The 25,045-nt window shown below is 33.6% G+C and overlaps 2 protein-coding genes and 2 long non-coding RNA genes across 4 annotated transcripts in view; all 4 read right to left on the reverse strand.

Moving 5' to 3' along the window:
* Nucleotides 1-25,045, reverse strand: part of LOC132729668 (uncharacterized) — a 95,489-nt gene that overhangs the window by 31,249 nt on the left and 39,195 nt on the right. The window lies entirely within an intron of this gene.
* LOC132729675 (uncharacterized) lies at nt 1,612-11,096 on the reverse strand. The gene is made up of 2 exons (XR_009625654.1): nt 8,235-11,096; nt 1,612-7,546 (listed from the first exon to the last, which is right to left on the reverse strand). It is a non-coding gene; the product is annotated as an uncharacterized LOC132729675 (long non-coding RNA).
* Nucleotides 12,950-23,866, reverse strand: LOC132729674 (eukaryotic translation initiation factor 4E-binding protein 1-like). Its single transcript, XM_060715482.1, has 3 exons — nt 23,577-23,866; nt 14,386-14,544; nt 12,950-13,583 (listed from the first exon to the last, which is right to left on the reverse strand). Exons 1-3 carry the CDS (start codon nt 23,710-23,712, stop codon nt 13,537-13,539), a joined length of 342 nt encoding a protein of 113 aa, XP_060571465.1. The 5' UTR covers nt 23,713-23,866; the 3' UTR covers nt 12,950-13,536.
* LOC132729673 (zinc finger protein 862-like) lies at nt 20,383-23,036 on the reverse strand. Its single transcript, XM_060715481.1, has one exon. It carries the CDS (start codon nt 22,644-22,646, stop codon nt 20,724-20,726), a length of 1,923 nt encoding a protein of 640 aa, XP_060571464.1. The 5' UTR covers nt 22,647-23,036; the 3' UTR covers nt 20,383-20,723.

The raw sequence follows: 25,045 nt of genomic DNA on the forward strand, positions 1-25,045 counted from the left end.
GCCAAGGCAACCAATATATTTTCGAAATAGGAAGAACAGATAAGACATGCATAATCTCAAGACTGCCATCTACCCATATGTCAAGTTTCATAAAAATATTTCCAGAACTTTTTGAGTTATCACTGGATTCAGTTTATGTGTAAAATTTGCCATATTTTCAGTCTATGTGTTGCCATAGCAACCAGAATAAAAATAGGAAGAAAAGAAAAAGACGTGCATAATCTCCAGACTGCCATCATCTACCCATATTACAAGTTTCATAAAAATATTTCTATGACTTTTTGCGTTAACACTGGATCCCGTTTTATGTGTAAAATTTGCCATATTTTCAGTCTATTTGTTGCCATAGCAACCAGAATTTTCAACATAGGAAGAAAAGAAAAAGACGTGCATAATCTCCATACTGCCATCTATCCATATATCAAGTTTCATAAAAATATTTTCAGTACTTTTCAAGTTATCACCGGATCCAGTTTTGTGGACGGACAGACTGACAGACAGACGGACGGAGGGTAAACCTAAAGTTCCCTCCGGTAAACCGGTAGGGGACTAATAAAAATTAATGTATGTTTCTTGCAAATGAGGAAATATTTGTACATATATCTGTTGGTTCATTTCATGTACAGTCAGCTATAACCAAGTCGCTTGCAACACATTAAACATTATTTAATAACTAAATTGTTCTGTTGTTTATTTATTTATGTCAATATAATGTTTTGTGATCATGTTATGTCCGTTGGGGACGATTTGAGGGTTAAATTATCTTATCTCCACTGACCAAAACGCACAATTTTAACATTTCCCCCCTCAGATTAGGTTTAAATAGGCCAGAAAATGATCAACATAATCAGGTTTCAGTTAACTTTCGGGTTAGTCTACATTATTGACATTTTCTTCTGAACGGCAATTCTATTTATTTTTATTTTGTTTTAATCAAACATGAAATAACTGATAAGAACTTGTTAAAAAAGAATCAGCAGCCGCAGAGCAAAGTTCATAAGATATTTAGGACTAAATTATCTTGCATAATTTATATATAATATAATGCATGTTTTGATCTTATATGCGATCCAGTTATTTTATTGACATTTGAATTTATTTAAATTACCAGCTTAAAAACAATTATTAAAATAAGTAAATTGTGGACGTTTTTCCTGTTAGTGACTAAACTGGTGTACCTACAGAAATAAAGGAATTATTAGTGACAGAGTTATCATACAGAGTAGTCCACTAAAGTAGCATATTTAATAGGCTTCGACAGCTTTTTGACACAACTTATATTAGTCCCTCTAACACTAAACAATTTCTATTTGAAATAGAACATTGTTATAATAATGATCATTATTTTCACCTGCACCTGGCACATCGTCTCATGTTTAATTTTTCTGCTAAGTAGTTTCAACCCTTCAACTGGTTAAAAAGATACAGAGCGGAAACAAATCTGCTAACAGACAGACTGCCAGGTGCATATTATAGATCTACTCCGATTTTTTCCCAGAATATACAAATGATGCATATTGACTAAAAAATAATTTTCAATACCACTGTATACTATCAGTGCAACAATGAAGGTTAATTAAGGTGAAATTTAAAAAAAAAACAAAGCCTAAAAACTATGCATTCTTTTAATATCAATCAATAGTGATAAAATAAACTTTTCATATACCATTATCTTAAATCTATTCCCAAATATCCAAAAATATAAGAAATGTCAAATATTTGAAATTCTTATCATTAATTAACAAAATTGAATTACTTATTTCTAAAATACTAAAATAAAAAATAAATACAAAGAGGTGATAAAATAAGTTTAATATATCCATGTTAACAAACAGTAACAAACACAGAATAGTTTTATGTAGTAATGAGCATGTGGATATAAGAGGGACACAAAGAACCTAATTTGCACACCTGAGATTTCTTGCTAATGAAGTTATTATTTCTTCAATACAGAAGACCATTAAAGTGAATAGATAGTGAGGGAAGTTTTATCAAATCCCTTCAATACTTTCTAGAATTTCAAAGAAAAAAACGGTCTAAGATTACCCTAACAGTCATTACATTCACTATTTCTTATTACATAATGAAATAGTCCATGTGTAATTATATGAGCAACTTTGATATAGTCTCAAGCAAGATGCAATTCCTGGCAAGTTTCATAAACACTGACCCAGTGGTATACCAGAAGATGCCTATAACAGAATTAAACAGATATACATCATGCTACTGACAGTGAGCGATCTTTAAAGCTCACAATGACACTTTGTGCCAGGTGAACTCACATAATGACATCAAAAATAAAACTGCACCACTTACAAAATAAGGATCATTGCAAACTCTTGAGAAACATATTTCTATGAAGTATCACCACTTACTCCTTCAGTAAATTTGTCAATTCATCAGAAATAAAATCACAAAACACACCAAAATACCTATCTACTGCTGCTTTACACTTTATGAAAACTTTCATATTTTGGTACATATAAGTTCATGTCAACATTTAGCATCTCAATAACAAATGGAGGAAAACTACTTATTTTCAAGTAACAAGTGACATAACTTCAGCATGTTTATATTTTGATTGCAGTTCATTTGTAGCATTTCCTTTAAATATACATTTATGCTTAGTCTCATTACAACAAGTAAACATAAACATCTTTGGTAAACACAAATGCCCCCAACCCAGATTCCCATCAGTTACAATTTTTCAAAAAAGTTTACCCAATCACTCAAGTTATGGACAGAAAAATTGCTTAAAGAATGTAAAAACAATTACATAACTCGACAAGAGTCATCATGATGGTGTGTCATTGTGTAAAGTATAAGTTGGCATTTCACTGCAATGTGATGGAGTTGAAAAATATTCAACTTACAAAAATTTATCAAATATATATAAACGCAAGACCTTGACCTTGAACCAAGTGACCCTAAACCAAGTGACCCAAACTACACAAAACTTAAAGGACAAACTGAGGTATGTTCCATCTAAATATGGTATAAAAATACAAAGACTGTGTTTGAAAGAGTGTAAAAAGTCTATTGTTAGCACAGGTGACCTTGACCTTGTGATTCCCAACACTGGAACATCTGAGGTATGTTCCTTCCAAATATGAAGAATACCATCAATAAACAAGAGGGCCATGATGACCCTAGATCGCTCACCTGACCTATTGAACTCATCCAAACAATTACCTAGACAAGCATTCTGACCAAGTTTCATGACAGGTGAGTAAACAAGAGCTGTCAGAAGGACAGCGCGCTCGACTTTTTTAGTGCTTGCCTATAAAACAAAACTTTGACAGTTAAGGGCACACAAGACTTTAACTAGGAATTTCTAAGTACAAATCAAGAAACATTTTCACAGAGTTATCTTCTCTTGCTTACAGATAGGTCTCATGATGGCACATAAGAACTCCAACTTCCAAAGTAATATCTCAAATGGTTAAGTCAACAAGTGGACAAGAATGAAAATTTTAACTGAGTTTCTAAGTCAAAAAGGGCCATAATTCAAATAAAATCCTTAACAGAATTACCTTCTCCTGCCCATGTTTTGGGACCATGATGGTAAACAAGTATTCCAACTTTCAATTTAATATCTCAACCAGTTCAGTCAAAAAGTTGACTGGTACAAAAAAGTTAACCAAGATTCTAAGTCGATAAAAGGCCTAATTTTTTAAAACAAATCCCTGACAGAGTTACCTTCTCTTGCGTACAGATGGGGGTAATGATGTGAAATAGCATTAAAAGTTTCAAAGCAATATCTCAAAGGGTTAAGGCAATAAGTGGATTTTACCCATATTCAATGTATTTTCTAAGTCAAAAAGGGGCATAATTCTGTCAAAAGCCTTGACAGAGTTATGTCCTCTTGTCTGTTGATGAAGGTCGTGATGGTAAACAAGTATGGTCAGTTTCAAAGCAATACCTCCAATGGTTTTGAAATAAAGTGAGGTGGTACAAAAAACTTAACCAAGCTCAATACACTTTCTAAGTCAAAAAAGGGCCATAATTCTGTCAAAAACCTTGACACAGTTATGTACTCCTGTCTGTAGATGGAGGTTATGATGGTGAACAAGTATGGTAAGTTTCAAAGCCATACTTGTAATACTTCTGAAATAAAGTGGGGTGGTACGAAAAACTTAACCAAGGTGTGACGCCAACGCCGACGCTAACGCTAACGCCGACGCCGACGCCGGGGCGAGTAGGATAGCTCCCCTTTTCATAGAAAAGTCGAGCTAAAAAGTGACCACTAGTGTTAACAAGGATTATCCATATCTGAGCAGTGTGACCTAGATTTTGACCCCAGGTGACCCATATTAGATCTTGACCTAGAAATCATCAAAAACTTTCAGACCAATTTCCAGGATATTTGGATCAGAACAGTAGCCACATGTGTTAACAAGATTTTTCTATTTTTAGCTCCTAGTTTTTCATCCGAGATGACCCATGTTCAAACTCATCCAAGCAATTACCTAGACAAGCATCCTGACCAAGTTTGATGATAATTGCATCAAAAATGTGACCACTAGAGTGTTAACAAGGTTTTTCTATTTTTAGCTCCTGTGACCTAGTTTTTCACCCGAGATGACCCATGTTCGAACTCATACGAGCTGTAACCTAGACAAGCATCCCGACACAGTTTGATGATGATTGAGGCAAAAATATGACCGCTAGAGTGTTAACAAGGTTTTTCTATTTTTAGCTCTTGTGACCTAGTTTTTCATCGGACATCACCCATGTTTGAACTCATTCGAACTATTACCTAGATAAGCATCCTGACAAAGTTTGATAATGATGGAGACAAAAATATGACCGCTAGAGTGTTAACGAACAAGTGTGGACGGACGACAGACGACGGACATTCAACAATCCTAAAAACTCACCCTGAGCTAGCTCAGGTGAGCTAATAAAAGCTATACATGTATAAGCAAATGTTTAGAAATCTATTTTTGGTACCCCTAACCATGGCCCACTGAAGCCCAGTGCTCAATTTATATCCCTAAAGAAAACAAGATTGCATTTGTGAACAAGAGCACAGCTAGGTGGAGCATTATATGCCCGAAAGTGTTTTTTTAAGCAAGGATGAAGCATTTGTAAGACATGGGAATTAAATAAAGTATTACCTCCTTCAAAATGCAATAGCTGTAAGTTGATTAATACTTAAGTTATTGAGCGGAACCTGTTTTCAGTTTTATGGCAAAAGTGACCTTTGACCTTGTGATTCCCAAAATCAATATGGGTCTTCTACCCAATATGGACAATCATCCTATAAAGTTTGAATATTGTGGGCAAAATGGAACTTAAGTTATGCTCCGGAAACTGTTTTCAGTTTTAAGGTAATAGTGACCTTGACCTTTGACCTCAAAATCAATAGGGGTCTTCTACCCAATATGGACAACCATCCAATGAAATTTGAATATTGTGGGCCGAATGGAACTTGAGTTATGCTCCGAAAACTGTTTACAGTTAAGGTTATAGTGACCTTGACCTTTGACCTTGTTATCCCAAAATCAATAGGGATCTTCTACCCAATATGGACAACCATCCTATGAAGTTTGAATATTGTGGGCCAAATGGAACTAAAGTTATGCTCCAGAAACTGTTTACAGGTAAGGTAATAGTGACCCTGACCTTTGACCTTGGGATCCCAAAAACAATAGGGGTCTTCTACACAATGTGGGCCAAATGGAACTTATGCTCCGGAAACCAAATTGCTAACAGACGGACGTTCCAACGGGACAGTAATAATGTGGCTACTCTTTTGTTCTCTCTATTGTTCTTTTTAGCCACACAAAAGAAAGACAGACTAATGGACGTACGCCAGGGGGGTTTAACATATTATACCCGAAATTTTTTTGGGCATATAAAAATTATGTGCCATCACATTAATACAACACTCAAATAGTAATGTAGGAACAGAATTTTTTTTTTTTCAATACAATTGAAGTAGATCACTGTCCTATCTAATTCTTATCAGATTAGTGGTTAAATCTATTGTTATTCAAATAAAAGATCAGAGTAGGAATCTATCAATGCAGTTAAGTCTAGTGAATTTGGTGGTGAAGGTCACATTTCACATGGCCAAAATTCCGTGACTGTACCTCAAAGGACAACACAGTAAGACACTTTGTCAAATCTAGGCCAGCTGATATCAAAGTTCACTTTACATCTTAATCTGTGCACATGGTTCAAATTTATTAGCTGCACATCAAAGGACAAGAAAGTAAGTCATGTCATCAAAATCAAGGTCACTTGATATCAAAGTTCTATTTTACAACTAAAACTGTGCAAATGGTCCAATTTTTATAGCTGTACATCAAAGGACAAGAAATATGGTCACTAAGTTAAATCTAAGGTCAACTGATACCAAAGTTCAAATTACATCTAATACTGTGCACATGGTCCAAATTCCATATCTATAGGAAAAAACAAGATAATTTTATTGATTTCAAGGTCAATTTAAGGTTAAGTTCACATCTAAATAATTCAATATGTTTGTTTGGTCACAAGTCAAATTATAAATCAAATCTGTAGACATAACAAAATTATGACAGTTTAAGTAAAATTCAATAATTTGACATGGACGGTCAAGGTCATTTAAAGCTCAAGGTTAAGGTCAGTTCAAACTTTTAGTTGGTCTTATCCAAAAAGTTGTTTTGTCCAAGTTTGAAGTTACAAAGTTACAGTCAATTATAGCAAAATCAGTGAAAATTCAATAATTTAATCTTCAAGGTACAGATGGTCAATTTTAGTTTGATAATACATGAAGGTCAAATCCTAATGAATGTTCATTCTAAATATACAGCCAGTCTATTCATTAATAACAAAGTTATAGCCAGTTGCAGCAAAATAAGAAAGTTTCAATAATTGGACCTTCAAGGTCAAGGTCATTTATGTATAAAGGTCAAGATTAGTCTGGTGTACTTGAAGGTTTTATCTCAAGGGTTGTTGTAGCCAAGTATGAAGACAATACACCAAAAAAATAAAGGTTATGATCAATGTTAAACTTTGCAGACAAAAGGTACACCCACAGGACTATAATAATAACTTCCTTCCAAAAAAATGTTTCTTTAAAATCAGACATCTGGAAACAATGCCATTTTAATATTCAATATAACTGGATTTCAGAAATGCCTCAAAAAGGCAGAAAGTGTGGAGTAAATTTGAAAGGGGAAAACAAATTAGTAAATTGCTATCCATCACTGTATGATACAAAGAACCTGCTTAAACTTCTTTGAACATGACTTTTCAGGTCAGCCTTTGAAGATAAAATGAAATTAAAACATTATTTCTACATAATGTATTGTCATTAATTTCAAGATGAGACTTAGGCTCATTTTTAGATTTAGACAAAAGGACAGATGAACAATGCCATTCCAATATTCAATATAACTGGATTTCAAAAATGCCTCAAAAGGGAGGGAAAGTGTAAAGTTCATTACAAAAGGAACATGCAAATTACTTTATTGCTAATTTCTGTCTGTTTTGTGTGTTTTTATACTTGGTTTTTATGCAGACTGTAATACAATTTTGGTCATATCTTGGCAGTCTGTCCACATTATCGGCTTGCCTGGATAACTAACCAATTTATCGGCAAGTGACTGACTAATCCTACATGATTTGCAAGACAAAAAACCATCTGGCTCCATGTCTGTGATCATGCAAGCTGATCCAATAAACTACACCAGGAAATAGTTATGTATTTCAAATCTAAGCTCTTGTCTTTAATGTTTTAGAGGAGATGATTTTTCAAGATTTTACATAATACATAAAAGGAAAACCCAATAACCACCCCCCACATTCCAGGACAGGACCAATATTTTAACCCAAGGCTACTATTTAAACAAACTTAGAAGAAATCAAATACATGGTGTTTCATGCTAATTATCTAAGCTCTTGTCTTCATGGTTTCAGAGGGATGATTTTTTATATTTTTCTTTTTTTTTTATTGCTATGACAACCAGACTTCTGCAGACATTGAAACTTTATGAACAACTTTAAAAGAAGATGATCATCCAAGGACCATTTATAGAAAGTTTTGATATTAACACAGTGGTTTTAAAGATGATGTTCAAAGAAATGTGGACGAAGAGGTGAGGGCCAGTGAGCCTTGACAGTAGCTAATCTTGTGAGCTAACAAAGGAAATAATACATTTTGACTGACCATCTGCAATATGATTTAACTTTTTAATGCAACTACAAAATAATTATGTTTTCGACAGTGTGTAAACTTTTACCTTTTGATCGGTGTCAAGGTAAATGATACACTTGATTCTCATGCAATATTGTGCTGATATTATTACACACACACTAGCTAGATTGAAATATTACTGTCAAGTATTTTTATTATCAAAACACTTCAATGAAAACATTTCATGATATCTGACCTTATTCACTTTCAAGGTATTAAGACTTTGATTTAAGTGATAAATTATTTAGACATTTAAACTGATTAAAATGAACACTATAAATGCTTAAAATCATCAATTGTACGTGCAAAACTGTATGCAATTTCGGATGTTCTATAATTTGGATATGTATAAAATGAAAAAAAAAAAAGACACACACCAAAAAAAGGCAATGTAAAACATACAAAATTACTTTTCTTTGTTTAAACATTTCCATAGGATGAATTCTTTAAACAAGAAAACAACAAAGGCTGGAAAATACGCTTAACGTAAATTTGTTTGAGTAATCAGAATAATCTTTTAATAAGAGTAGAGACCCAATCAAGAACCTTGTCTGAATAATGTTGTATCTTAATCAGCATATGATACAACCTCAAAGGTGGAGGGACTGTTTACAATTCATAAAACTTTTTTAACAGTCTACTAAGGCAATACTACATGCCAAATATAGTTTTTTCCTATATCTTAGTCATATAAAGCAAGTGACTCCCAGGGCAGGGCCCATTTTGACCTAAAGGTCATGATTAATATAAATTCTGTAAAAATCTATGAATTGATGCTACATGTCAAATATCTAAGTTCTGGGACTATCTAAGTTCTGGGACTTGTAGTTTCACACAATAAAACCTTAATGTGTTTTCCTATAAGTTTATATAAATCAAGTGACCTTGGGGTTTGCCAATATTGATCCCTGGGCATGATTAATATCAGTTTTGCAGAGGTTCACAAGGTTATTCTACATGCTAAATATCTGATCTCTTGGCTTTGTCAAAATAAGACTGAAATGTGTTTTTTCATACAAGACTATATAAAGTAACTGACCACAAGGGTGGGGCAAAAATTGACCCAAGGGGCATGATTAATAAGTTTTGTAGAGACTAATAAGGTAATGCTAAAAGTCTAATATCTTAACTTAGGCTATGTAGTTTTATCAAAGTAAGACCTAAATGTGTTTTCCTTTACAACACAATATTAACTGACCCAAGGGGCAAGATTAATACCAGTTATCTTGTGGTCCACAAAGTGATATTAAATGCCAAATATCTATGCTTTGTGCCTCTTTGTATCACACAATAAGTCTCACATGTGTTTTTCCATTTATGTCTATATAAATCAAGTGACCCCTGTAGCTGGGCCAATATTGAACCAAGGGTGTGAATCATATCAGTTTTGTAAAAGTCAATAATGGAATGCCACATACTAAATATCTAAGCTCTAGGCATTGTAGTTTCACACAATGAAACTTACATGTCCTTTCCTATATAAATCAAGTTATCCCATGGGCAGGGCCAATTATGATCTCAGGAAGCCCAATATTAAGTCAAGTAATTTGAGTTTCAATATCCTTCCACCGGATCAAATGATAGATCGGACACAAAAACTGCTAACAGACAGTTGGACAAACCAGGTTCATATCATTCACCGAAAAGTTAAAAGCCAAAGTGATAAATTAAGGAAAAGTTTATCAAAAATTCTTATACCAACAGCAATGGACTAAGGATTAATTCTCTGAAAGACTTTGCATAAACTATGAATTCAAAGAATGTGAGTAAAGCTTAACATGTCTATTTTTTTATCATTATTTATTTTATAAACACAGTTAAAATGTCATATAATGACTATATTTAGATATGCAGGTTCTATAAAAAGCCATTTTATAATGTTCAGCCTGGTATTATATGCATCCAGGATATCCATTTAGCACATTACTAACAATGACTCCCCTTCCTATATTAAGTCAAGTAATTTGAGTTTCTTGCCCAGTAATTTTGCAATATGCTTTCCGGAATTCCTGGATCCATCCAGAGACCTCAAAACTTGCATGTTATTTACATTTTTCCTGGTATTTCTTTGATTCATGATGCTCTGTTCTTTTTAAATACTACTTCTCAATGGTTGGTTTTGTGACAGAAAGTTCTACAGAAAATTATTTATACACATTTTCCTGATTTCCATCAGAAATTCAGATTTGCCACTAGCATCTGCTTCATGAAATTGCTGCATGATAACATGGTGTCATGATACATCTGTCACAGTACATGAGTTTTTGAGAAATTCCAAGCTTGATGTTTTATAAATCCTTCATATAGCCCTGACCTGTCGACTTGTGACTTTATTTTTTCTCACAGCTTAAGTAAATGCTAGTAGGGTGCTGGTCAAAATCTGGCTACAATATTGCATCGTAAAATAAGTGAAGGGCTTAAATGAACAAAATTTTATTATCACAATAATACTTGGAAAACAGCCCTACTCAACAAGCATAAAATATGGTGTTTATACTAGTTGTATCTCTGGTAAACATATTGTGTTCATATTGAAGGCTATTTTCAGAAAGAGCATTTTTTTACCTCTATAATCACAGATAAAAAAGTAGGCAGTTATGACAATATACTTGACAATAAGAAATCACCAAGAAAATAAAACAATAAAACAATGATGCTATCCAGTAAAATAAACTAGTCTATCTTTAAATTCTCAAGATTCAATAATATTTGATTGTAAATGTTTACAGTTAAAATAAAATTCAAAACTATACATCACTACTGGTAAATTATTAATTAATGTACAGTTTGTTTGTATGAAAAAAATTCATTTTCTACTATAAATGTTTAGTAAAGAAATTCCATAGATATACAAACTGAGCTAATTCCGTTAACTCATTTTAGCAGTCCATATAAGAAAAATCAACTAGAACTATCGCTGAATGCGATTCATACCCCCACAAATGTCCTTGACAGAAGACCACTTGGAAAGGTGGTTAAGGGAATAACTTATTTGGCACAAATACATAAAAAGAAATTATCTCTGGTGAAAAAAAGACTAATAGTACAGGTAATAGTATAAATTTATTATCAAATTATGTTCGAAACAGTTACAAAAAACCTTTCATTTTCCCTATGTACTAAACATTTTATTTTCAAGTCAATTTTTGACCTTCAAGTGTGGTCTTGACCTTAATTTGGCACAAGGGTAAGATGGGTTTTGCACATCACCCAGTTTGGTTGAACATTTGAGTAAAGTTTGAAGAAAATCCTTCCATTAGTATAGAATTTATAGAGTAGACACAATATATTGTCTAGTATTGGTTGTATGTAAATTTGAAGACTTAAAAAGGGGCATAACTTTGTCAAAATGCAATACAGAGTTATGAAACTTGAACGAACAGCATATCAGAATTGTGACCCTTCAAAAATATTTTAAGTTTCAAGCAAATACCTTTTCTAGATTTAGAAATATTCAAATAAACGTAAAATTTAAGAATATTTTGTAAGTCAATTTTTGACCTTAAAGTGTAACCTTGACCTTAAGCAAGCAAAAGAGTGACATAAGTTCTGCACATCCCCTGGTTGAGGTGAATATTTGAGCCAAGTTTGAAGAAAATCTTTCAATTAGTGTAGGACTTACAGAGCGGACACAACATACTGTGTAATATTTGATTGTTTGATATTTGACCTTCAATTGTGACCTTGACCTTGAGCTGGCACATGGGCAACATGGGTTCTGCACATCCCCTTGTTGAGGTGAACATTTGAGCCAAGTTTGAAGAAAATCTTTCAAGTAGTGTAGGACTTACAGAGCGGACACGACATACTGTGTAATATTTAATTGTTTGATATTTGACCTTCAATTGTGACCTTGACCTTGAGCTGACACATGGGCGACATGGGTTCTGCACATCCCCTGGTTGAGGTGAACATTTGAGCCAAGTTTGAAGAAAATCTTTCAAGTAGTGTAGGACTTACAGAGCGGACATGACATACTGTGTAATATTAGATTGTTTGATATTTGACCTTCAATTGTGACCATGACCTTGAACTGACACATGGGCAACATGGATTCTGCACATCCCCTTGTTGAAGTGAACATTTGAGCCAAATTTGAAGAAAATCTTTCAATCAGTGTAGGACTTACAGAGCGGACACAACATACTGTGTTATATTTGATTGTTTGATATTTGACCTTCAATTGTGACCTTGACCTTGAGCTGGCACATGGACCACATGGGTTCTGCACATCCTCTTGTTGAGGTGAACATTTGAGCCAAGTTTGAAGAAAATCTTTCAAGTAGTGTAGGACTTACAGAGCGGACACGACATACTGTGTAATATTTGATTGTTTGATATTTGACCTTCAATTGTGACCTTGACCTTGAGCTGACACATGGGCGACATGGGTTCTGCACATCCCCTGGTTGAGGTGAACATTTGAGCCAAGTTTGAAGAAAATCTTTCAACTAGTGTAAGACTTACAGAGCGGACACGACATACTGTGTAATATTTGATAGTGTTTGATATTTGACCTTCAATTGTGACCTTGACCTTGAGCTGACACATGGGCAATATGGGTTCTGCACATCCCCTTGTTGAGATGAACATTTGAGCCAAGTTTGAAGAAAATCCTTCAATTGGTATAGGAGTTATAGAGCGGACATGAAAATGGAGACGGACCGACCGACGGACGGACGGACCGACCGACCGACCGACCGACGCGACAAAGCGAATCCATTATAGCCCCCCCCACATTTTGTGGTGGGGGTATAATAAACAATAATATACATGTAAAAATACAATCTCATGCACATCAATTTTGATATCAAAATATATGTGCTTTTTTCCAATATATAATGAAAGCATTTTGAAGTAAACCCCTGAAGGAATTAAAAAGACTTGGTAAAAATACTCTTTAAATGAATTTCAAAATTCAATGACAGAGAATTTTTGAAATAAGGTGCCAGAGAAATGAACCCCTAACCTTTGTAATATGTTTGATAAGGAAAGACTTATCTTAAATCTGAAGTAAAATCCTTGATTAATGACATATTGTTAATAGTCAACAATTTCTATAAATGTGATTCTAAATGTGGGAATCAATCATTCTTGTATATAGGAACCCAAGTTAATAACCATTGTCATGTATATGTTGATGATGAGGAGGAGCAACTGTATGAAGATTAAAGTAAATCCTTTAGAGTAACATAGTAAACAAGACAGATCATCCGGTACTTAGTGTAGTCAAGCTGCTGATGTTCATACATGTTCAGTCAGTAATCTCTAAGGAAATAGTTACTCCAGCTCTGTACCTGAAGATTAATAATGTTACTATAAACACGCTGTAAGGCAAGCTGGGTTTTCTAAATGTCCATTTCAAATTGTGGATTTTCTTCACTGACCTTCTCAACTGAAAAAGATCAAAACAGAATATTAACCCTCACCTATATACTGAATTTCTAAATGAGCAGCCAAAATTTCAAATGTTATAATAATATTAAGTACCAAATTTGTTTACACAAACCATTTTTTCATTCCAATTTCAAGGCCCTGAAACTGTTCAGTGTGAACCTTTTGCAAATTGCATATATGTAGTCTAGATAATGACTAGAAAATGTGAATTTTACTGAATACAAGCAAATGTTTAGAATGGCACACCTGGACTTGACATACTTACCCGTAACTATATCTGATATGTATAACTTATGTTATTTTAAATTAAATCTAATATGTATAACTTATGTTATTTTAAATTAAATCTAGTATGTATAACTTATGTTATTCTAAATTAAATCTAATATGTATAACTTATGTTATTTTAAATAAAGTTGTTGGAATAGTTCCAAGTTGTTTAAAAGTGATCATATGAAACAATTTTAGGGACGGACAAATGGCAAATCTTTAAGTCTTCCTGGTTGTAACCAGAATATACAATTTTAAAAAGCAAAATTTCTTGACAGGTACCAGTACATGATTGTATGTTTTTTAAAGAAGAAGATTGTAAAAAAATGTTTCACCTTTTAAGCTAACCAGATGGCTTCAATATTCATATCTGTTTTTATACTAAATGTCATTGTTTAAGTGACATTATGACAAAAGTTCACCTCCTGAGTACTTTGTGAACCATGAAATTAACTTGCTGGGACCTATGGTTCAATTACTTTATGTGTTCCTTTAAAGCTCTAAAAGCTAAAACTGATATCAAAAAATACCTATTGTAGGCTTTGGATCTTGAACACCATTCTCTTTTGCATCAACATTGCCAGGGGAGGTTACTCCTGGAATATTTGCCATATTTGCTGGAGGTGTTTTTGCCAAAGGAGATTCTCTACATTTCATCAGGAATGACCTTTCATAAAATATTCTAGTACCTAAAATGAAAATAATAACTTTTATAAACATTAGCAGATTATGATTTTATATTTTTCCTTACTATTAAACACTAACACTGTATCTGTTCATCAATTTTACATATAGCATTCTCAAAATAACTTTCTTGGTGATGATAGTTCTGTGAAAATATAGTTGAAATGTAAGAGTTGTTGCACCTATAATTTAATTTAATTGTTTTCCCCATCATGGTAGTTTGGTAAAATATTTTATAGAACATCAAGAAGCCCTCAATTTGACTTTCCCTTATAGTAGATGTACAATATTAGAAAACATTGGCCCCCGAAGCGCTCACCTAAGGACAGACTGTTATTTGTGTGAAAGCAGTGAAAGCTAGTGTTTATCACAAGAATCTGACAATGTTGGTCACTAAACCATACTTCTTGCAAAATATATTCTTTAAATTTTACTATATACACTTTATACAGTAACAGGGTTTCGAAACTCGTTTAATTTAAATGTGAGGGATTCATCACATCAAAATAGTAAAATATTGAAGTGAAGATTAACATGAGAGTGAAGCAATCTGAGTTTATTTTCACTTACAGGATATTGCCTTGTTTCAGATGCAGTTAATGCAGTTTTTGAGTGCTTTAAAAATATCACTGCTACTTTCAAAAGCATTTTCCAATATAACAATAGGACTGATAATATAAACATAATATATATTTTACACTAACACAGAAACAGAATTTGATTAACCTCGTTGACCTTAGCCATATGAAAACAGCAATTTGTTTAATCTGTTTTCTCCCTGGAGTTCATATTTGTGAACCAGTTTTTGTATGCAAGTGACTGGACAATGGTTAAAGTTGGAACTGGGGAAATGTCTTCCAAGGTAGCCTAGTAGGGTCCAATGAAATAGAGCCCATAATTAAAGCTCCATTCCAGTAAGGTTTGGGTGCAAGGGGAGGAACTGTTACACGAAGTATGGAATTCTTAGGACATCTTGTTATTACTGTCACAGAGTTCATCGGAAAACTTTTGTATATACTACAAAAGCACTCATCAAAAATGAAAATTTTCATCTTAAAAAAGTGAGTTTTAGTGCTAAATTAAACTTTAATGATTTTAAGCTTGACTAACATCTTGTATTATATATCAAAAACTAATTCATAGGTCATTTTTCATTGCCTCTTGTTTAAAATCTGGTCGTTTTCAGTAAAATTTCCAAATTAATTGCCAATGCGCACATATTGACCAGCTTGTTTCTGGTCTTCATCCTTGCCATACATAATTACTTAACTATAATGCAAAATTGCAAACATAAAGCCCTATCTGAAGATGTCCTAGAGTTCTTGTGATAACTTTTGTTTTTGCCTATTTGTTTCTTGTGCAAAATCACGGCACGTTTTAGCGTTTTTATTATTCAAAAGGTTGAAAATAATTATGAAATGTAGTATGCTCATCTTTTGCATAAAAATGAGGATATATAATGTTGGTTTTTAGTTACTTTAAAGGATAAACAGGTCATGGGCTATCATCAACAGTAAGCAACCACCTTCTTGAGCAGACAATATAAAGTTGTGCTTCCCTTATCTAAGGACTAAGTATTTTTGTATCATTTTATACCATATGGATTACTCAGATATATATAATAGGTAAAACACCACTAAATACTTTCCTTTTATCATTTCCCTATGGATCTGACTTAAAAATCATTGATTAACTCCATTAACCCCTTACTGATCAAACTTGGCACAAATGTTGACTGAACCATAGCCTTTGTAACAGCACGCCAAATCTTAAATTTCCTGTTTTTTTGTATACCAATATCAAACACAATATTTACATATATACATGGAGTGATGTAATTTTCGTCAGATGAAGGATTGGGTGATTTGCCCACAATCAATGATGTTGGTGACATTTAATTTTGTATAATTTATGTCACTTGTCAGCGTGCCAACTTAATTTAAAGAAAACCAAAGCCAGAAATTTCAATAATAATATTTTATTTACAAATTTAAATTGACCCCTGGGTTTTTATTTGAACAAACTTGGTAGAGTATCACTAGAGGATGTTTCATGCTTAATATCTAAGCTCTAGCTATTTGGGTTTTTTAAAAGAAGATTTTTTAAGTTTTTACTATAAACAAATAATGAAAATCAATGACCCCCTGGGTGGGGCCATTTTTGACCCCAGGGCATTTATTTGAACAAACTTAGTAGACACTGACTATATCAAAGTATATGATGTTTCATGCCAAATATTTAAGCTCTTTTTGGTTTTCTAAAAGAATATATTTTAAGTTTTTTCTTTCGGTTGCCATGGCAACCAGAGTTCTGCTTGGAATTAAGGTGACAACGGAGTCAATTATCACTGAAAATACCTAAAATGAGATTTTTTGCTTAGTAGATTTATCAACCTTTTCTGAACACATTCGTGATTTAATTTTGGAAGCAGTTAGTCCAAAAAATGTGTTTCCAAACGTTTTAAAACGGTACCTGTACCATTTTTATCTGCTATCGCGTAACCTGTCAATTATCGATAACGCTCAGCCCCCTGTTGAGCCATCAATGAGGGAAATCGGTAGTTCCATATATGCGTGAATTACCGGTCCATACTGGTCCATACTATTCGTAATTCATGTATCGTGCAAATACCGTACATCTTTTATGAATATCATCTACCTTTTATTTAGCCTTTTTTATAAAATAAATTGTCGGCCAATGTATGTAACATAATGTATGAAACATAAATAATTAAGCATAGCGACAAATCACACAACCACGGGGTTGATTAAAAATATAGTTGCTAAAATATGCATAATGTGTGAAAATAATTTGTCTGTCCCGTTAATCTGATAGATATTACATTGAGTTTATGGACTTTTGTACGGATTCAAGGGCTTGCTTTACATTCAACCTCGTTTTCTAACAATGTCAAGTGAAACAACAACAAAAACAGACATTTTTTATGTGAGCGCCTATATGACTTGTGGTAAGGTGTCCCTGACAAATTTCTAAACCATTTTAGGTTGTCTAAGGATGATTATTTCTCTATGAATCAATAAAAAGATAATAAAATAAATTATCAGTGAATGCTTTGAATAAATTGTTCGCTAGTAAATCGAACAAAGTACTAATAAACCTGGGACAAAATTTGGAATTTATTGTATATCGCAGTAGAAACTGGATCTCTATGCCGTGCATAGATGATTTTCATGATAATAGAAGTCAAGAAGGTCAGATCATAATGATCGAGTGATACCTTTTATTTCTATTAAAATATGTGAAGCATTTATATCAATTTGGAGAAAAAAATATATAATATCCCGTTCTTATTTGTACATCTACCATGGACTTTAAAAGACTGTCAGAAGCTCAGTTTTTTTGTTATTTTAAATTATATTTTAACGGAATTTCATACACAAATACACAGATAGAGTGACACTGGTATAATATAATAATAATGCTGATGATAATAATAATAAACTTCAAATGTGAAACAATTAAATACCCCGCTAGCGGTGCACAAATACGTTCCATTTCCCCCCACCGAGTGCCTCAAATTTTACCGAAAGTCACGTGACATGTGCGACCGATACAAGACCGACGGTAAATCACGTTAAGATTTGAAGAAATTTCTGTTATAAATTGATATTAATCAGCAACTTTTTAATTGGTCAGATGTCACTGGGTCATAAAATGTTAAGAGTATGTTACCGCAACTTGTGACCCTCTCTGGTGCGATATTTGTGCATTATGCAATTATTTAGCTTGAAACGTAGGGGTCCGAGAGAGAACAGCCGATTTATGACACTTCATTTGATGCGGGTCGGATTAACTTTGAATCGGCATAACTTTTTTAATAATCAAGCAATTAACATGTGGTTTAAAGCACATGAAAGGGAATTCATTTACGGAGGGAACAGTGTCAGGGATTTTTGTTTGCTCAATCAGCGACTTAATTATTTTTAATTACATAATATGTATGGTGAAAAAAGTCGCATAAAATGTTTGACGTTACGTAATATTTTTTTGAGAAAAGATAGAAAAAATTTGAGACACTGTTCCCCAGATATTATAAGTATGTTTATTTTCCAAAAGTTTGATGACAAAAAAATAAAAAATGACTTTGATATGACGATTTAAAATTTTAGGATTTTTATTAAAAATCAATCATTTACAAAGGCATTTTTTTCAAATATGTTATTTTTTATGATGATCAACGACATTTAATACACAAAGATTAAATAAATAACAATTATTACTAAAACAAGTTGGTTTAAATGACATTTATGTGATTACTACGGAAAGTGTCTGTTGTCACCTTAAATTCTTTGAACAATTTTTAAAGTTGACTACCAAAGGAACATTCCTGTGAAGTTTGGATGAAATTGGATTTGCGGTTTATCAGGAGATGTCGTTTAAAGTGAAAGTTAATAGATGGATGCAGGTCTGCCGGACGAAAATTGATCAAAAAAGCTCACCATGTCACTTTGTGACAGGTGAGCTAAAAATCGGGCGACTTCGAAATGGCTTTGAAGTTTGTTTTAAGCGGAGTTACTCATTCAAAGGCGACTTCTTCACCCTAGTCACCGCCAAGCTCAAGCCATGTGTTACCATGGCAAAGTTTCAAAATTACCAAAAATTAATATGTTGCGTTGTTTTTAACCCATCAAAACTGATTTTTAAGTGCTGCAACTTCTAAATGGATTGAGATAAAAGTCAAAGGCTTTTCAGCATTGGTTACATGTTACCTTAAGATTTACCCCGAGGCCATTTTTAGCCCCTGACAAGTCCAAAACAAAAGGGAGCACATCCTACCTTTTTGATAGGGGCGGTGCCAAAAAAGTGATCACTTTTTTTGATAACCTAAATAAGACATTTTTTTCACTATTTTTGAGGCCTCAAAAAGGAGGGGGTGAAAAGCCATCAAAACATGTCTATATAAAGTAAAGGGATAAAGGGTAAACCATTACATGTACAAACGTATTTCATTACAGCAACTTTTTTCTTATAAATACAAGTGCCGAATAAATAACCCATCCACAGAAAAGACCGGTCCTTCACAATTTTCTGAATGGGTCTGACGGACCTGGTCACAATTCTGCAAAAAATTCACAAAGTACATCAATTAGGCTTTGAATTATGTCTTTTCCTGATTTTTTTTTCTTTTAACAATTATCAAAATCTCATTTCACCATTGTGTTGTTCAAAATTTACATTGTGTTTACACTGTTGTAGTGCTGATGTTCAAATCAAAAGTTGAATTGCTTCCAATTTGATTCTCAGATTTTACAGTCTAATGGAGTAAATGCCTGAACTGTAAACCCATGCAGAATATGAATATGTTCTCAGTAATTTGACCAGTCTGATGACAAAATTACCTACTGTATTCGGCGTAACTGTCAGTGTCAGACATGTGCCTACTGTTCTATATACACTCAGCTTCATTTTTGTTTCCACAAAGTAAGAAGTCATCAAAAATACTGTTGCAAAATTACTATCAAGCCAGGGTTTTATAAAATCGAAAGACCCTGGTTTAGCATATATTTTTTCCGATTTGGCATATACTAATGAAGCTGTGATTCAATCAAATTGAATTTGGAAGCTATTAAACTTTAAAATTGTGAAAAGGTCTGTCAGATCTAATCTGAACATTTTGAAGGGCTGTTCCTGATCGTGAATAGGTCCGTTATTCAGTACCAGTCTACCACTTATATTTATAACAGTATAAGGAAAGAAAATCTCTGTTGCATGTTCGACATGGATTTAACATGTCTCAAACCTTTAATGAGCGCCACATTTCGCAGACTTTTATGTTATATGCGTAGGAGATATCAGTGTCTATTCTAGGAATTCAAAAATAGGGGTGATTTTCCCCCCTCTATTTCAAAAAAGGGGGGGATTTTGAAAATCTAGGGGTGCCAATATAAACTACCAATTTTAATCAATTTACATGTTTTATTGTTTTACCTTTTACATTTTATTGCTTTTACATGTTTTTCTTTTACATGCCAGCATTAAATGACAGTTTTTGAAAAATTCTTCTTTGCTTCTTGGTTTTGAATTCCTGGAGAACCCTTGAAGCATTAAAACATCGTAGAGGTGGTCCCTCAATGCTAATTGTCATCAGGGTATGCAGGGATGATTCACTCAGCCTGTTTCTCTGGGCAGTTTTGATGTTATTCTGACATGAAAAGCCACGTTCTTAAATAGCTGTCTGCACAGGCAAAGTCAAGGCAATTGATGCAAGTTTTAACAGGTTTGGGAATTGGTCTCTGTGGCATTCAAAGATTATTTTCCACAGAACAGCAAGCTGATCCCTTGGATACTTCTGTTGCAGTACTAATGGCTTCAATAAAGAATATTCATTTCTGGTGGCCTGTTCATCTACAATGCCAGGTACTTCAGGGTCACCTCTTGGTTGGCTGTAATGACCAAGCAAAACATCAAGCTTCTCTAATCCATAGATATCTACTTCTGAAGGAGGCACAAATGATAGGTCCCTCATTGCCAGTACATCAAAGGCTGAAATAACAGATACACTGTCATCTGGAAATCTCTTTTTCATGTTTTCAATCAATTTATCAATAAAGTTTTCCATTGCAAATTCAACCATTTGTTCTTGTTGTATTTTGTAACTTAGCTCATGGTCAAAAAGTTTATTCCCATCATTCAACAGTCTTTTAAATTCCTGTTTGTAATGTCCCTCATTACATTTCAAGTACTCAAGCTTAGAGATTGTGCTGGACACAATAGGTTTAATTACTGCAACATCAAGTGAATCCTTCTGAAAGACCAGGTTAAGAGCTGTAATGATAGGTATAATGTCCATAAGAAACCAGGTCATAGCAGGAAATTTATATTGTAAGAGAGACTTTCGGAGGCCAGTTGCTTTTGGGTCCTTTGACAGTTCAGTTGAGTCAAAATAAATGATGAGAGCACTCCAAGACTTATATATACCTTCTAGCACATTATAGAAAGAAAACCATCTTATGTCATGCATTTCTCTCATTTTTATCTGGGGTTGTTCAAATAAGTCCTGTATCTTAGCTAGCCTACTGCTGCGAACAGATGATCCCTTAAAGTAATAGTACAGACTAGTAAGTGTAGACTTGTACTGCTGCATAATATCTAGCTTAGAAGCTGCCTGGCTGGTGCAGAGAGCTAACCTGTGTGCAACACAATGTATATTAATAAGAAATGGTGACAATCTTTTCAACTGCGCTGCAACTCCATTTTTCACTCCAGTCATCACACTGGCTCCATCAGAGCCAAGGCAAAGTATTTTTTCAGCAGGTATGCCCCTTTCAGTTAAAATGGTTACCAATTTGTCAGTGATAGTAGTTGCATCTTTTTCACCAATGTTAAAATTCCCTAGGAAGTGTGATTTCAACTCAAAATCTTTAGTTACAAATCGCACATACACTATTAGCTTACCAGTCACTGATATATCTGTACTCTCATCTGTCAGGATAGCAGCACAAAATGAACCTTTCATTTCATTTATGATATCAGCCATAAGTGTGTCTGCAATAGCTTGTTGAATTTCCTGTGCAATTGTAGTGGACCTGTAAGATGCATTTCCACCAACATTCAAATTTTTTACATTGCTACAGCCTTCTTTCTCTAAAAGTTCTAACAAAGATGAATATTTCTCTGTGGCAATATTCTCCTTGGCTAACCAGTAAACTGTGTCAATTGCTGATGTGACAGCTCCTTCCTGTTGAGAAACAACGTTTTGAACAGTTTTTTCTAGAGATTTACTCTCGGTTTTGGCAAGAACTGAAAGCTTGTGGTCAGTAGTTGCAACGTGTCGAGTTAGTGTGGATGTACGGAAATTAGTGCAGCCAGTTGTAAATGTGTTGGTCATTTTATTGTCAATACAATAATTGCAAATCATTTCACCCTTTTCATTGACATCGAGCCAGGGTCGATCTTTTTTCCAAGAACTTTGGAAAGTAGAGGGCTTGAATTTTTTTGAAGGACCAGGTTCATCAGCGGTCTCATTTTCATTCGATTTGAGGCTGGGGACAATTGTACAATCGGATTGTGCATCGTTAGTAACTGTTGATGATGCTTTTTCAGCGCATGTTTTACCAAAAAAATCTGTTATTCTTTTCTTAGACATATCGTCTGCATTTAGTTTACACAGCGGCGTTCAACCGATGAAATAATTGAAACGAAAATATTCATTTAAGGAAGCAGAAGTTGTCCCCCCTTAATTTTTAAACGAAAACAAATTATTATAGAACTGCCGCAATTGATTATAAAGGGATTGACAATACAAACATTCGACCTACCTTTCACGTCTGGATCGTAGCCAAGCTAAGAATTGCCTAATTATTCTAGATTATATTCTACACTAAAATGGCGCCCAACTGTCAGACCTAGCACACTAGTTCCGGTCAGTACGGAACATTCCGTTAATTTCCGTCAACTCCCGTAACCACTACCATACGGTAGTAAATTATTATAATTAGCTTACAGTTACCTCCCTTCGGTTCCCGTTGTACATGTAAACAAAACAACCAAATGGAAGTTTTTTGATTTTATTTACTTTTTCTATATAGATGCGCGATTTTCACGCACATGATTTTGAACTGTGCGCGATCTGTGAAATACTAGCGTGAATCGCGCAATCGCGCGTCCTAGAATAGGCACTGAGATATTGCCCATACTCAAAATCTATGCGTAGTATTTAAACAGTTGGTCTAGACTAGACCTGGGATATAGCCACATGTTTTAATTGTCAACAAATTCTGAATGCTATATTCTGGATTTTACCCAATTGTTTAAACCTATAATCTAATTTAACCTCATTCCGTACTTTTAGTGTAGAACTATAATTGTATAAAACATATATATAATTAAACTTATGGGGGATTGCTAAGCAGCCATCTTGAATATTTTACATGGTCTCCACAAAAAATGTAACTGACAACAGGGATAACATTTGCGACACGAAATGACATTATCATGAAAGAATGCAGCTAAAACATATAAGTAACAATGTTTAACAATATGCATTACTACTTTACGATATGCCTTTATAAATTACCTCCTGGCGTTGTAGAAAAGATAGATCCACCAGGGGTCGTCGAGTAATCCGCTGGCAAATTCGAAATATCTGCAATCCTACGATTTGGTATTTCCCTTCCTGTCATTGTCTTTTGAGGTGAAGCTTTCTGAGACATTATGCAACAGAAGAAGGGGAGAAAGAAATCGAAAAAATGGTTCCTTTCTGTGTTTATTTACATCAAACGTCAGCTGTTTTCTTTCCTTATTTACCCCGAGTCACATGGCACATTCGCTTGTTGTCGTTATTGCTCGTGTGTTTCCGCTGTCCAATCTCCTCGCACAGTGATCTCCCCTTACAGCAGGATTAGCAATCGGAACTCCTCGGGCGACTTCAAGAATTCGAACTGTGTTATAACAAATAGAAAATGTATAAGATAGCTTAAAACACACAACGAGCATTGTTTTATGCAAAGATAACCTTATCTAATGATTCTGTATGAAACAAATGATAATTAAAACATATTTCTTTAAAAAATGAGTTTTCCATGTTCCTCAACCGAACAAAAAATGAGAAAAATGAACATGATTTCTCAGAATAATTAGAGATATTGAAAAAGTGTTTCATAGGATTTTCTAATTTTTTTGTATGTTGTGTAAAATTTAATGACAAATTCAAAAAGAAAAAGAAAAATATATGTTGGCGTGTTGGATTTTTTGAAAAATGGCAGTTTCCATGGTAACCGTATATCTCAAAATTGTCAAAATAGCCAAACTATGTTATAATAATGTATGAAATAGCTTATTACACTCACAATAGACATAATTTTATACAAAGCTTGCTTTATCTTAGGGTTCTGTATAAAACAAACGATAATTTGAACATATTTCTTTAAAAAATGAGTTTTTATACTTTTTAACTAAACAAAAAATGAGAAAAATAAACATGAATTCTGTAAAAAATTAAAGCTAAAAAGAAATTTCTTTCATAGAATTTTCTACATTATTTATATATCAAGTAACATTTGATGGTGGATTCAAAAAAAAAAAAGAAATAAAATATATAGGTTGACGTGTTAGTTTTTGTAAACGGGCAGTTTCCATGATTACCGCATATGCCAACTGTCAAAATTACCACGCTTTCTTAAGAAATATCAGTGTTATACTAAATGTATTGTCAAATATACAACAAAAACATGTTGTAATAAAAATTTATTTTTCTTTTGATGTTATATTAAGTAAATGATACTGAATATCTTTTAAAAACATATCTAGGGTCATATTATTTTTTTCACTCGACTAAAATACCCGAACAGTAAGCAAGTATTCAGAAATTTACAAAGAATATAATGAAATTCGGATCATTTCTTGGATATTAATTTTGTTTTTTTTATTCCACACTTTTAAAATATATCATTTTAAACTTCTTTGCCCAGTTGTCTGCCAGTAATCAAGTCTCGACGCACTTTCGTCACTATATACCACAAGTGGGTGGGGTAACGCGCGCAGAAT

The sequence above is a fragment of the Ruditapes philippinarum genome, unplaced genomic scaffold (genome assembly GCF_026571515.1).
Source record: "Ruditapes philippinarum isolate M1 unplaced genomic scaffold, ASM2657151v2 ctg422_1_1_1_1, whole genome shotgun sequence".
Lineage (NCBI taxonomy): Eukaryota > Metazoa > Mollusca > Bivalvia > Venerida > Veneridae > Ruditapes > Ruditapes philippinarum.